Here is a 14,473-nt window from a genome sequence, read left to right as displayed (position 1 = left end):
AATGTAATATGATTTGATTATATTCTAGTCATAATGAAAGATTCTGTTCTTGCAAAAAGTAAAAGTTAAGTAAAGGCAACAGTTGTATACCGCTGTTCAAAACTCATAAATCCATGGACAAAAAACAAAATCGGGGTAACAAACTAAAACCGAGGGAAACAAATTAAATATAAGAGGAGAACAACGACACAACACCGAAACGTAACACACACAGAAAAGGACCAAGCAACAGACAAAACACCACGAGAATAACAAATATAACATCAAAACCAAATACATGAATTTGGGATAGACAAGTACCGTGACACGTCTTATCTCAATATCTCAAAAATAAGAGAAAACACAAACGACTCAACGTTAAAATGCAACACACACAGAAACGAACAATATTATAACAATGGCCATCTTCCTGACTTGGTACAGGACACTTTTAAATGGGAATAAAAGTGGTGGGTTGAACCTGGTTTTATGGCATGCCAAACCTCGCACTTTAATGGCAAAGTTAAATATAACATTGAAATGACAACATAATATTACAGGACTACAATACAAATAAAAATATTAAGAAACGAAGTTGTAGAAAATTTAGATTCAAGAGAACATTTTATTTATATAATTAATTTAGCAGAGAAAAATAAGCATGTTTTTTATTGACTGATTGTGTTTGTTTCCATTCAGTAGCCAAAATTTAATAAAGATTTAAGACGAGTACATAAACATAATAAATCAGAAAAGTTGTGGAATAAAATTACTCGGTGAAATGATTTGACAGTTGCTTGAAACTGAGGTATGTTAATTAGAAACAGAAACGCTCGGTCGAATTATACATTATACACAATCACACATATTGACTCTCTAAAGCATTGTTTTCGCCATACTTCTAGTTGTGATGCAAAGATATACGAATTCAAGTATAAATTAAATTATATTTCACTCCGAGGAAAATTCAAAACGGAAATTCACTCATCAAAAGCCCAATCACATCAAACGAATTGATAACAAATGTCACATTCCTGACTTGGTACAGACATTTTCTTATATAGAATATGCCTGGTTTTTAGCTGTATCTTCACTTTCCCAAAAATTATTTGGGTCTGTACAAATCAATGGTTTAATACATCATAGGATATTCAATGTAATATCTTCAGATGAGATTATCATGATTATACTCCAAACGATGTATTTGTAAAAAACAGGACACATGTGTAACATATTCAACCATCCAAATATTATATGAAAAAGTCAAATAACGATCAAATTCGTTGCTTTCAGAAATAATAAATAAAATACAAGATGTGTCCATCTTTTTTTCAATTAATCGAACCTATATAAGCATGCTTTATATATTCCTAATTGTATGGATTTGCAATGGTTCGTTTTAGGGCCCTTTATACCTTTCTGTTCGGTGAGGAACAATGATCCGTGTTGAAGACCGTACTTTCGCTCAAAAGGGTTTATTTTTACAATTTGGGAATTGAATGGAAAGTTTACTCATTGGCACCCATACACCATCGTCGTATATCTATTTGAAATGAATTTATTATCACAGATAAAACTGTTCTGTTGTTCCATCCCTTAATTTGTAAGTTTTTGTGAACAATTTATTCTAACAAATGATGAACCATTATCAAGAAGAAACAGTTTACGAATCTGAAAAAATGCAAGTTCTAGGTAAATGGTTCGTTTTTCAGATTTTCTAAATTTCTGTAAGTAGTTTGTGTCTTTACAAGTTATTGATGTTGAGTAATCGATTCCGGTTTCGAAAAACCAAACGTCTTAGAAAGTTTACAAATACATAGATTGGAAACAGTTTGCCACTTTATCTTATATCGGGTTATCTGAATGATTAGACGACAGTAATATTGAAAAGTTCGTTAAAAAAACGCCATGCCAACATTTTTTCTCGCATTGAAAGGAATTTCATTACTGTAAAAACACTTTATGATATAGATATAATTGACTCACCTTTTTATAAGGTTATATAAGGAAATTAGCCAAATACAATTTCCCTTTGTATCCCATATACGTATTATATAACGGATAATAGCTGTATTATATATACAAGGTGTCAAATAAAGCATATTTTGTTTGCAATGTGAACATTGAAGAATGACCTTTTTACAATTCTTGTAATTTTTTATGTTAATAGGTTAACAACTGTCATTTGCGCTGTCATTTTATTTATTCTCTAAAGGGTTATACCATATCTAGCATATACTAATACATCTCCATCATGCATATGGGTTGTTGTCGCTTTGACACATTCCCCATTTCAATTCTCAATTTTTTGTTATTGTATTTCTGAGTATGTGTTGAATGTTATCTTTTCTTTTCATTTGTTCCCTCTATAATTTTATTTACTCTACTAGCATTACTAGTGTTGTTGTGAACTATTGATTTTCAAATATCTATTGAGTCATTTATTTTGTCATGCGCATCTGATACAGTAGATAAGATCAGATAATGATAATGCATTCATTAGCGTTTTACTTTGTCGTAATTTTCTGTGATTGTGATGTGTTATTAATTTGATATGCATTTAAACTCAAATAAAGAAGAAAGCATTTTGTTGTCTCTAATTATGGTGATGAAAAATAACCTATAATGCGTGTCACGTGATTACCTTACAAAGCAATTTCAAATTCAAACCATCAGTATTTTTAAAATCTTGAGCCCTTCGTGTAATGATTTTATTAAATGTATGTACCTTTCTTTTCTTTTGTCGAGGTCTTTACCATGTTTACTTCTCTTGCATTTACTCTGTCAAACTGGTTCCGTATTGGTATACAATATATTTAAAGTTTATTTATATTACTTTTTTTAATTTGACGAAAGAAAGCTTTTCTCCATCGAAAGACAGTAGAATGGGAGATACAATATACTATTTAAATTGTTTACCGTTTTTACACTCATCACCAGTCCATCCATTTAAACAACCAAATATGCAAAGCCCAGTTTCAAGGTCACATGGACCGTGGCAATTTTCTGGGCACTTTTGATCACAAACCGGACCATACTGTGAAGGAGGACAACCTAAAAGATAAAAAAGGTAAAAAAAGGAAAAAGTTTTTTTAATTTAATGTTTCTCCCTAAATTTTAAGCCACTGGACCCAACAATACTATTGTCGATGAAATCCAACATGTTTATAATATCGCCATTGCGTCCTTTGTTTTTGGAATCGTCGTAGATTTAAATGCGGTTGTGAATGGCAACTGAACAGCTTATTTTAACATTGATATTTCATCATGTTTATGTCAGTTCAGTGTGTCTGTTCCCGTGATAGCTACAATTTGTTCAGTTTTTTTCTTTTCAAGTTTCTTATCATATTAGTCTACTCAAACTAGAGTTTTCATTTCTAAATTAGTGATTGGTTGTTTGAAAATGTCGACAACATTAAATTCAGTAATTAACAATCCCATAAAACTGTTTAGAGTTGAAATCGAACGATATAAGTGGTATTCAAGTATCCGTAGTGTATAACAATTTAAATATTGAAGTTTTCGTAAATAATCACTGTAGGGATGTGTACAGTCGTAAAATTTGGGTTTTCAATCAAATTCTAAATTATGTGCATTAAATCACTTCAACATTTTCAGTATTTGAGTTTGAAGAATAATTCAATATTTAAATTTTGGTTTTTTTAGTAATATTCTTAATGATATTATATAATGTAGATCAAATGATAATTATTTTTAAAAACTTTTCAATGTACTTGCAATGTTGATTCAGTTATATCCTATGGAACCAACAGATTGAGGAAAACTTGCATATTCTTGGATACTAGTAACTAATTTAATAATAGCGCCAATTCACAACGTTGAACATTATAATTTGTGGTTTCCATTTACCCAAGTAATCCAGGCAAATTGGTATTCATGGAATAGGAATGATTTCACAATCACTATAACATTGACAGATTGTACAATATTACAAAGCAAAACATTAAAATTTCAGAGAATACTAATTACAATAAATCGATTGAAAAAAAAGGTTTTGGCTGTTCAAAAGTCAAATTAAAATTTTACCACTAACCCAGAGGCATATTATCATACTTAAAATGAAGATCCTTCTATAACAAAGATATCAGAAACCCCTAGAAGTTGACATGTTCATAATGTTTATGTCTTTTTGATCATATTAAAATACCCCAAATTTAACGTTAAAAGTGTTACAATTCTAAAAGTTAAGCATACACCTATGTCTTTCAGAAATATACATACTTATATATTATATGTTTTAAAGTTAAGTGTGACGTCTATTTTCACTGATCTGGAACACAATTTCATTCAGGGGCAAGTTGAGGATTTTAGTGCTGCGTTGACGACTATTAGGTAGACTTCGGCTGTTGTCTGGTCTTTGGTCGTGTTGTTGTTTCTTTGACATATAACTCATTTCCATTCTCAATTTTATTTTTCTCAAAGACATGTACAAGAGCTTGTGAAATTTGAATGAAATAAAACATGATTTCGTTCTTAACCATTTAAGAAAAAAAAAGAAAAACAAAGTTCCTACAAAATATGGGACGGCCAAGGAGAACTTAACTAGCACAAATTTAACAATTAAAGTCGCAAACCTTTTTTGGAAATAATTTATAGCACATCTTATGACAAGTAATCAAAGTTAATATACATTATTATCAAAAAACTTTGCAGCATTATATTTTTTAACATAGATATTTATATATCGATAATTGAAAGTAATCCTCATTTTTTTCATCAGTTTTTTTTAAATTGTTGTGTTACATTAAAGTTTGGCATACATGGTAGTAGTGTCTTAATTTATAATAATAATAATAAAAAGATAGACGACTTGCTTTCTAATCGATGGAATGTTTTAAAGTGTAAACCCCTATCATATGCAATTATGTAGCTTGTTGCCATGGCCACATAACTACATATGGTGGTTATTTTGTCAATTGAATTGATTGTCAACCTTGTTAGAACTTAAGTTAGACCACTGCTTGTTTTCAAGTTTTTTTTAAAGGTGTCGAATTTTTGTAAGATGATCACACATATGCATAGTATGTATTATTAATTTTATTTTAGTGTATCAACATTCAAAAGCTTTGCAAAATGCTATCAGAAAAATACTCACCAATAATCCCAATTTCGCATACTTCAAGGTCAAATGATAAACCTTTGATTGTAGGTAAATAAGTCAAATATCTGAAAACTTCATTGAAATGGATTTCTTTAGGCAAAACATTTCCGTTATATAACACAATTCCATCTGTCCAGATGCTTGTATTTGAAGCATAAACACTATACATACCATTCTTTGTAGTCAATTCTAAATAAATAAAATCGAACTTATTAAAAGATTTTTTTTGTATGAATTAAACTGAAGTTTGAATATAAATCATAATTGAACATTAATACATGCTGTTGAACTGTGTTTATTATTGAGTATCACGTTTTCACCGAAAATGATAGGACAAATGTAAACGTTGAAATGATGTTCCGCAATGAAAATAATTTCAAATGAAGATTCTGTTTAAAAAAGGTGCATAAAGAAATGGTACGGGAAATGTAAACATTTAAAGTGAGTTTTTTTTATTAACGATTGCATGGTGCAGGATAATCTAAAAAAAAAACCAATATTGTTAAATTGAGATATCTTTTTATTCAGTTCATTGCGATAAATGCCACCTATAAATTAACAATTAGTTGATAATTCAGTTAGAGGACCTTACATATATCATGGAACGCACTTGATTTATCTATGATTTGAAGTTCATCTTTGCAAGCCCTTTATGTATTGAATTGCATGCTTAATGCTTTGTTTTTAATACTATTACGAATGCTTGTCGGGTCTATTCCTATATCTATAGGACATCTAGGAACTACAAGTTCAGAGCATAGATATGGAACATAGTGAATGCAGATCGTTAAGATATGACTGTTATAAGTGGTTAAGTAACCAGCGTAATTGTAGACATTGGTTTGGTAGAACGACACGGAGAGGTCAAAAGAGCATAGATTTCTAAACCGGTTAAAATATGTGATCTTGATATTTATTTCACCTTTATTGCAATCCGACTGTTTCATTATTCATAAATCTTATATTAATTATGAGTGTCATATATATTATCGTCTTATTTGTAGATCTTATTTTGACAAACAATGTTTCCTTTTACTGCTGCTCTCTATATATCGTAGTTACTGCAAAAAATCATAACTTTGGTAAAAAATTTAATCAATGGAGTCAGTTGACAATTTTGGCTACATAAAAAAGAAGATATGCTTTATGAATGCCAATTATTAGAGATCAAATAATATTGACTTATTTTTTTATTTTATGTTTGCCAAAAATAACTTGTCTTAATTTATTGTAGGTGTGAAAAACGCTAAAACAGGTAAACATCATTTTTCAAGGGCACAAACTCTAATAAAAGGTCATAAGCCTATTTCTATATCATAAGTTGTAGTTTTGCAATTCCTCGATCTGTAAATAAAACGGGTAAACAACAGCTTTCCTAAGAACAATAACTCATAAAAGAGTTCAGATAACTATATTTTGTTATGTTGAACTATATGTTCTGTTTTGCAGTTTCTCTGCATTTAATAAAGTGTAATAAAAAAAACTTTAAAAAAATATTTCGAAAGGGAAAAGAATCTAATAAGGGGTTAACTGACGAATTCGTTCAAGTTGATTTATTTGTAGATCACTATAAAAGGTACACTTTATCTACTGTATACACCCAAAAATGAAAAAAAATTGGTAAAACCATCATTAGGCAGTACCTATGTAACAGCTATATTTGAAAAAAATTGTCGATTTCTGCCATGTTGATATATTTAACATGTTTAACAAACATACCACCTAATGTTATATAAATTCCTGTCACAATGCTTTCTTTTTTTAGGTCAACCTGAAATTTTACATTATGTCCCTGTGTTCTTGAACATGATATCTTATATCCATCAGTTGCTTTATTCGCAGGTTCACTACCATTTGGATATTGTGAGACTAAACTATCAGACGCCATATTATCTGTAATAAAAGATGTATAAAGTGTGAATCTTTTTATTTATATTGATAGTGATCGAAGCTGATATCGCATGTAAATGATTGTTCACTTCTAATGAATGCATGCTTGTTTTCATTTACAAGTATGTCTGATTTTTGTTACGGCTTTGGTATATATACCGCAACACGATCGTCTTTAATAATTATTATCATACTAAATACGATATTACTAAAAATATAGTCTTGAAGTGTTTTAACACACACTAAGACAAAAGCAATGATGGCTGGAAAGACTACATTTTCCGGAACTTAATCTTCACCAGCATTGACTCAGCAGTACATTGTAGTATACAGTAGTATAATTTATTATCTAACAATTGCAAAACACAATGTCGACTATCATATTTTCTGGTAATTTTCTGGTAATTTTCAGTTTAAATTTAAAGTGGTGTTTAAACATGAATTGCTGATAAATAAATTTAACCAGGTGCAAGCTATTTCTTTTTATAAAACGGACTCGGTTATTTTCCCCTTTTCTAAAAAAAGGATAACATATGAAACAATTTAATGCCTTATTAAATAGTTAAATGTACTTGTATTAAATCTAAAGCTTCATGAAATATTCTAAAATACTGATTCTTTTCACGTACGACATTATGTTCTAACACATGTGATTATATTGGATTGATAATTGTTGGTTGCTTACGATTATGATTGATTGAATAGTTTTAAATATATAGTACTGTTTCCAATGAGTAGCCTTTAAGTTAGACATATTGTTGATCATATAAGCATACACTCATGTGGGTACGTTTGATAATTTATGTCAATTCAGACATATTCAGAAAAAGTGCTTTTAGTTAAAAACTATGTTAAATTCATCAAATCTACTAATGCTGGGTTACGTTAGACGCTCGTTTCGTTTACATGTAAGACTCACCAAGGGCGCTCATCTCAAAGGTTAGGTTAAAATAGACTTATAAAATTTTATTTTCCTGAATAATACTTTGAAAAATAAATATATAGTAATAAGTTAATGAAAATTTTTTGATGCAGTAACATTAATGTATTCACCTAAAGGGAAGCATTTTATGTACAGCACAGGAGCACGGAGCAAATTTAAGTTAAACGTAAGGACTTATTGAAACCTACATTTAATCAGTAAACTTTTGTATGGACTGTTCGTTCAGTTTTAAATACTTCAATTACTCATTTATTATCACATTTCTTGCATACATGTGTGAAATGTACACTAAAATTTTGATTGACTGGTCTCAAATAAAATGTTTGAGAAAATGAGAAATATACGGTTTGGAGATATTTTGTTCCAATTGCTGTAGATATCGTCATACGCTATATTAAATTTTTCTCAAACTATAGAACTGATTATGAAAAAACTTGACAGGAATGATTGAAATAACCAGTTTCACAAAGGCAATTTCACAGTAAATTTATTCAGCAAAAAAGTCTAATTTTAGTTATAATACCACCAAATCATAGAATGTCACATCCGGTTATGAAAAAAAGGAAGAAAAAATTACCTTGAATATGAATTGTAGGAAAAGAATCCTACATTTTAAAGCAGTTAAACAATTCTGAGTCATAAACATATATTTTGGGTTTTTAAAAAAGCACAATTCTTTTTTTTATGTTTCTATACATGGTTTACATGGTTACTAAAGCTTGAATTCAGGAAATAAAAGGTGCAACACCACTAATTCGGGCGGGTCAAAAAGCACATACCAGAAAGTAGTACATATTTAACACAAAATGATTCCTACGCATGAGTGTATCTTTCAAAATATGTAAAATACTTAGGTATTTTTGGTATCAAATGTAAGCTGATGGACTGTTGATCATTGTAGAACACTTTTTGACTTATAATTATGAATATTCAAATAACTGTACCAAGTTGAACCAACAAAGAGGGTACATTTTGTCTGTTCATCAGATCTGAAGAACCTGTTTTGGTATATCTGAAGTTCCGGGGACCAGTTCATGCTGATATGCCATTACAGGTATGCTGATTATTTTCAGAACAAGACACCATAAAGTGTTGCTTTGACATGCAATCATTGCCACTGTATTTGAACTTAAAACAAAGGAGGTGTGCCTGCTTGAAATGGAGGCATTTAACATAGAAAGCAATGGGGCAATGGAATAGTAATAAAAAAGGGTAGACAATTGAATCTTTTACTTCGAGTGATGGTTATTATATTATATGCAATAATAACATCCATATAGTTGCTGGTATGGGTATTTCTGTCATTAAAGATGGAACCATGGTCATCTTAATGTTCAAACAGATGAAAGTTTCTATTTACCCAAATATCTAAATAAAAAAACGAATCAATGAAAAAAAGTCGTCAATTGTTAACTTTTCTACTTTTGTCAAAAGCAAAGCCTCATATTCATAATTTTATATAAGACATCATTGTAATCAATTGTCGTCAAAGCCGGCGATAACCAACATCAAACGAGTATTCATAACTGTTGTAAAATCTGTTTTGTAATAGATTACAAAAATGCACAAATACTTACACTTGTTACAGTAAAGTCCAGTTCGGTTTTTTTTACAACCATCGGTACAAATTGATGTGTCTCTATTGCAATTATTGCCAAAACAGTTTTCGGCATTACATCCCCAAACACAGGAACCAGTTTCAATGAAGCAATGTTGCCCTAGACAATTTTCGGGACAATATTTGTCGCATTTGATTCCCCAATAACTCATTGCACAACCTGAAATATAACTTATACAATTTTTATTACAAAATGATACTTATACAATTTTCATATTTTATAATATTGTTTTATATTTTGCATGTTGTGTTTAAAAAGGGGCCAATTATATTTATTTAAAAAAAAAAATCAACTTATTGTTGTTTTTTTTTATTGTCATTTTTTAAAGTTCAACGTTACTATAACGTCATCGATCCATATTTCTGTGACAAAGACTGAGGTATAGGAGAGCCATTAATTAGTCTTTTATATTACTTATTTATATAATATGATATAATATGTACTCATTAGAACATACATGTTAATTGTATAAACATTAGAGCCGATTTGAAACATGCTAAACATAATACTAAAATATTAAACAGATGGCATTTTTTGGTTTTAATATTGATTCACTCATAGGGTCTGTGCATAGGAAATAAACACATTTATTCTTAACCCATTTGTTGGCATGATACGGGTTATGTTCTTGTCATATATCTTATGATGGTATGATACTAAATCATAAACCGGGGGGATTGTGCTTCATATACATATGACGAAAACATATCTTTCAATCAGTCTAATTAAAGTCTGGATCAAGCATGTCAGTAACATCTAGTAGTCCTTTGTTAATTTATTATTGTGACTGTGTTTCGTTTCTTTTGTTACCATTTCTTACATCAGACTCTGACTATTGTTTACCGAGTTTTACTGCGCATATTGATGTTTGTTCTACATTTTCTTACGGTATAAGGAGAGGGTTGAGATATCAAAAAACATTGTTAACCCAACTGCATTTTTGCGCCCGTCCAAAGTCAGACAATACCCTGTAATTAACTAGGAAAATATGTCATTTATTACGATAGTAAAGGATCAGATGAAGGCAAAAGCGTCCTCGGAGCAATATTAATTGTTGAAATGTGTTAGGTTGCCTCTGGCCTTTATTTATATTAGTCTTGTAAGATTTTTAATTTAATATGTATAGTATTAAATTAAACATATGTTTTAGTATGACGTCCGTTATCACTGAACGTGCAGACATTTTTGTTAAGGGGCCACTGTATTGAAGACCAATTGATGTCCTTCGGTTGTTTTCTGCTCTTTGGTTGGTTTGTTGTCTCTATGACACATTCCTCATTGTAGTAAACTGCTAATATATGTGTTATTTGATAAGTTTATGATAATAATACTTATTGGTGATTCCAATATGACGTGCTTCTTTCGCTTTGTGAATACATTCATGCTCTAAATCCAATAAATTTTGTTTGCAAATGCGTATATTGACTACTGCAGATTGATGCATTTTATCAAGTTGGCATGCATGTAAGATAATTCATTAACTTAAAACACTTCCAAACTCTTAAATGATGTATTTGACCTGGATACGACAACCGTTCAGGCTGTCTGTTATAAAAACTCATTCCTCTGAAAAATCACATTGCCAGTCGTTTGCTTGTTTACAAACAAACAGGAAGGTTCATGGAAGAGCCTTCACAAACGCTTCTCTTTATACACATCGAACATAGAAATAACCTAAATTGTCCTACTCAGAATCGAAATAATTGATGCAAGCTATACTTTATTGTAGTTTTAACCTGGGTAGGCATTATATTCGTGTTATTTATCCATGTTAAAACAACAATAAAGTATAGCTTGCATCAATTATTTCATAATTATATTTATTATTTATGAACTCAGGAATATGCAAAGGAACTTAAACACGTTTTCTATTCAACAGAAATAATCATACATGATCTATTCTAGTCTCAATCTTGATGCATCCACCACCTTCTGAAAATTATGATTTTACAGTTCATTTAATCAATTCGAAATTCAAAAAGGGCAAAGATGCAAAAGGACAATTTTGCAAAGTATGTCGAAGAAAACTGGAAAAAGCATGAATTAAAAGCAAAAAAAATAAAATATAAACGACATTCTACAGGACAGAGAAACTGTAAAGTAAGAAACGTATACTTCATCAAAATCTGGTGTTTGGATCATGTGCCGACCAAGAAGGTTGCATAGTTCCTGCTGCACGATTGGCAACCACCATAATGAGGAATGATTATTGTGTTGGCGCACACATATTACGATCTCATTCTCGACCAGTTTTTATCATTTGATGTGAGCATAGTTTGTCTCGTTCTGTATGAACATAGCAGATTACAAAAATAACAAAATTCGAGGTAATTCGAAACGATAAATCCTTTCATAAAATTCAAAAAGTCAAAAGCCCAAACACATAAAACGGTTGGAAAGCAATACCTATTCTTGATGTTACAGTCATTTCCTTATGTGGAATACGGTGGATAAAACCTGGTGCTTTTGTCTGCATTTGATTACACTTAAGAGAATCCCTATAACTTTTCAATCTTTTTTTTTATTTGAGAATTGTTTTGATTATTCAACTTTATTTATGAACTTGGTCTATTAAATATAAGTTAATTTCAATATAAAACGAAATTTTATTCAGCAGATGTCTTTTTTAGGAAGGAAAAGAAGCAATTCGGGCATGATTTAAAAGAAATACGGTTGTTTTCATAATTATACTAAACCTACCTTGGATGGCAACGTAACACAATTCAACAATGGGTCCTGGGATGCGATTGCCTTCATCTGAACCTTTTCCATCGTAATAAACGACATATTTTCCTAGTTGATTACATGGTATTGTCTGAGTGATGTTTGGGAATTTTAGAAATCCCTTAGGTTCAGGATCTGCATAACAGAGATAACCATCAGGCGGAATATTCGATGTGTTGGTCACATATAACTGAAATCCGTCCATACGTTTAGCAACTGTAATACAAATTATTCTGATTCAATGTTAGTTGTCAACTTGTAAGTATATTTTAGAAACTGGTAATTTATACAGTTTGATTAAAAAAAATGTTTGACTATTGATGTTTTTCAAATCAAAAAGTAAACATGAGGACTCTTCAGAAATAAAAATTCATAAGCTACTTGAGCACAACGATGATTTTTGGTTTAGGTAATGAGTTATAAGCTTTAGGTTCCTGTGTAACTTTGTGTTATGAATGTTTTTCTTTTCTTCACTTTAACTTTTGCATATGGTGTTGTTTGTTTTCATTGTATACACTTCATTTCTATTGTCCCTTTTGTATCTTCGTTGTTTCTACTTGTAACACCGTTGGTCGGAAAATATGGTGCAGTTCACTTCGGGTTATGCAGAATGTCTACATCTTAGGTTGATTTCCCAAACGCTTAGACAATGATTAACACAACAATATCTATGAATGGTATATCAATTAATACTAAAATCTGTATTTTTGGGTTCAAATATTTATTACTACGCTCTTTAACCCATATATTTTACGTATGTATGTTAAATATATAAATTTGTAACGCTCACAAATAAACTATACTAAACAAAAAAAGTATTTTCATTTACCTGTGTACACTATTTTATTTGGCGGCATGTTGCCCAGGGTTATAGTTGTCTCTCTAATAGCTTATTTTACAAATTGTAATTGTGATAGAGAGTTTTCTCATTGGCACTCATACCACACTTATGTCTATACGGATGATCATGCTGAAAGCAGTTTCTTTTTTGAAAGTTAGGGAATGTGAACAAACACGTAGTAAGTTAAGAAGTAAACAATTCAACTTATTATTTAAATTTGTCATTTTAATGTTATATTTAACCCACCATTTTTTTCTTAACATGTCCTGTACCAAGTCAGGAAAATGGCCATTGTTATATTTTTTTTCGTTTCTATGTGTGTTACATTTTAATGTTGTTTTCTGTTGTGTCGTAGATTTCTTAGTTCTCTTATATTTGATGTGTTTCCCTCAGTTTTTTTTTGTAACCCGGATTTGTTTTTTCTCTCAATCGAATAATGAATTTCGAACAGCGGTATGCTACTGTTGCCTTTATTTACTTGAACCCAAGACGTTGATAACTACTACTACTAGACTACTACATTTTGGGGTCAATGTTGCAACTTTACCCATTGTCAGGTCTATTCCTTTTTAAAACAATCAACATTTGTATGACACTAAAGGTATTTATTAGTGTTTTTGATAAGGTCATGTAGGCCAAAATATATTTCATTACAATTGGTTGTCGGTCGAATTTACCAAAACTTAGTTCTTTTTTTTCAAGTACAGGGTTATACCAGTTTAAAAAGTGCACGAATGCGTACTGATATAGTTCATTTCTAAATAAAGACAGGGCCATGATATGTTGGTACGGGCTTCTACTTTTAAATTAATACATGATTATATTATTTGATACGCCAAACGCGCGTTTTTTTTTTTTTACACAAGACTGATTAGTTACACGCAGATTAAAATAGTGTTTAAGCCAAACAAGTATAAAGTTAAAGTGAATTGAGGACCCCAGAATTTCAAAAGTTTTGCCAAATACGACTAAATAATTTAAGCCGGTGATTAGAAATCCTTAATATATCGAATGGTTCTTTTTTTGCAAACAGTAAATTTATAAAAAAAAAATACCATACAGTTGATATTCATGCCAACACCGAAGTGTTGACTTCTTGGCGTGTGATACCATCGGGACTAACTTCCACCAGCAGTGGCATCGAACCAGAAGTATAAATAGTTATCAAAGGTATCAGGCTTATAATTGATACGTCAGACGCTCGTTTAGACTACCTAAGACTCACCAGTGACGCTCAGATCAAAATAGTTCGAAAGCAAAACAGCTATAAAGATAAAGATCATTTGAGACTTAAAATTCCAGAAAATTGTGTCAAAAACGGCCAAGGTAATGTATGCCTGTGATAAGAAAATCAT

The 14,473-nt window shown here is 30.6% G+C and overlaps 1 protein-coding gene across 1 annotated transcript in view; it reads right to left on the bottom strand.

The window, feature by feature from the left end:
• Window positions 1-13,134, bottom strand: part of LOC134682748 (receptor-type tyrosine-protein phosphatase T-like) — a 39,294-nt gene extending 26,160 nt beyond the window's left edge. Inside the window, exons 1-6 of the mRNA XM_063541797.1 lie at window positions 13,107-13,134; window positions 12,254-12,493; window positions 9,512-9,712; window positions 6,821-6,994; window positions 5,096-5,290; window positions 2,899-3,033 (exon numbers count right to left, since the gene is read on the bottom strand). Of these exons, the coding sequence (XP_063397867.1) occupies window positions 2,899-3,033; window positions 5,096-5,290; window positions 6,821-6,994; window positions 9,512-9,712; window positions 12,254-12,493; window positions 13,107-13,134 (973 nt within the window). The remainder of the gene's footprint in view (window positions 1-2,898; window positions 3,034-5,095; window positions 5,291-6,820; window positions 6,995-9,511; window positions 9,713-12,253; window positions 12,494-13,106) is intronic.
• Window positions 13,135-14,473: the final 1,339 nt, after the last annotated feature.

Source organism: Mytilus trossulus, chromosome 1 (genome assembly GCF_036588685.1).
Source record: "Mytilus trossulus isolate FHL-02 chromosome 1, PNRI_Mtr1.1.1.hap1, whole genome shotgun sequence".
In the NCBI taxonomy this organism is placed as follows: domain Eukaryota; kingdom Metazoa; phylum Mollusca; class Bivalvia; order Mytilida; family Mytilidae; genus Mytilus; species Mytilus trossulus.
This window is presented reverse-complemented; position numbering and strand designations above follow the sequence as displayed.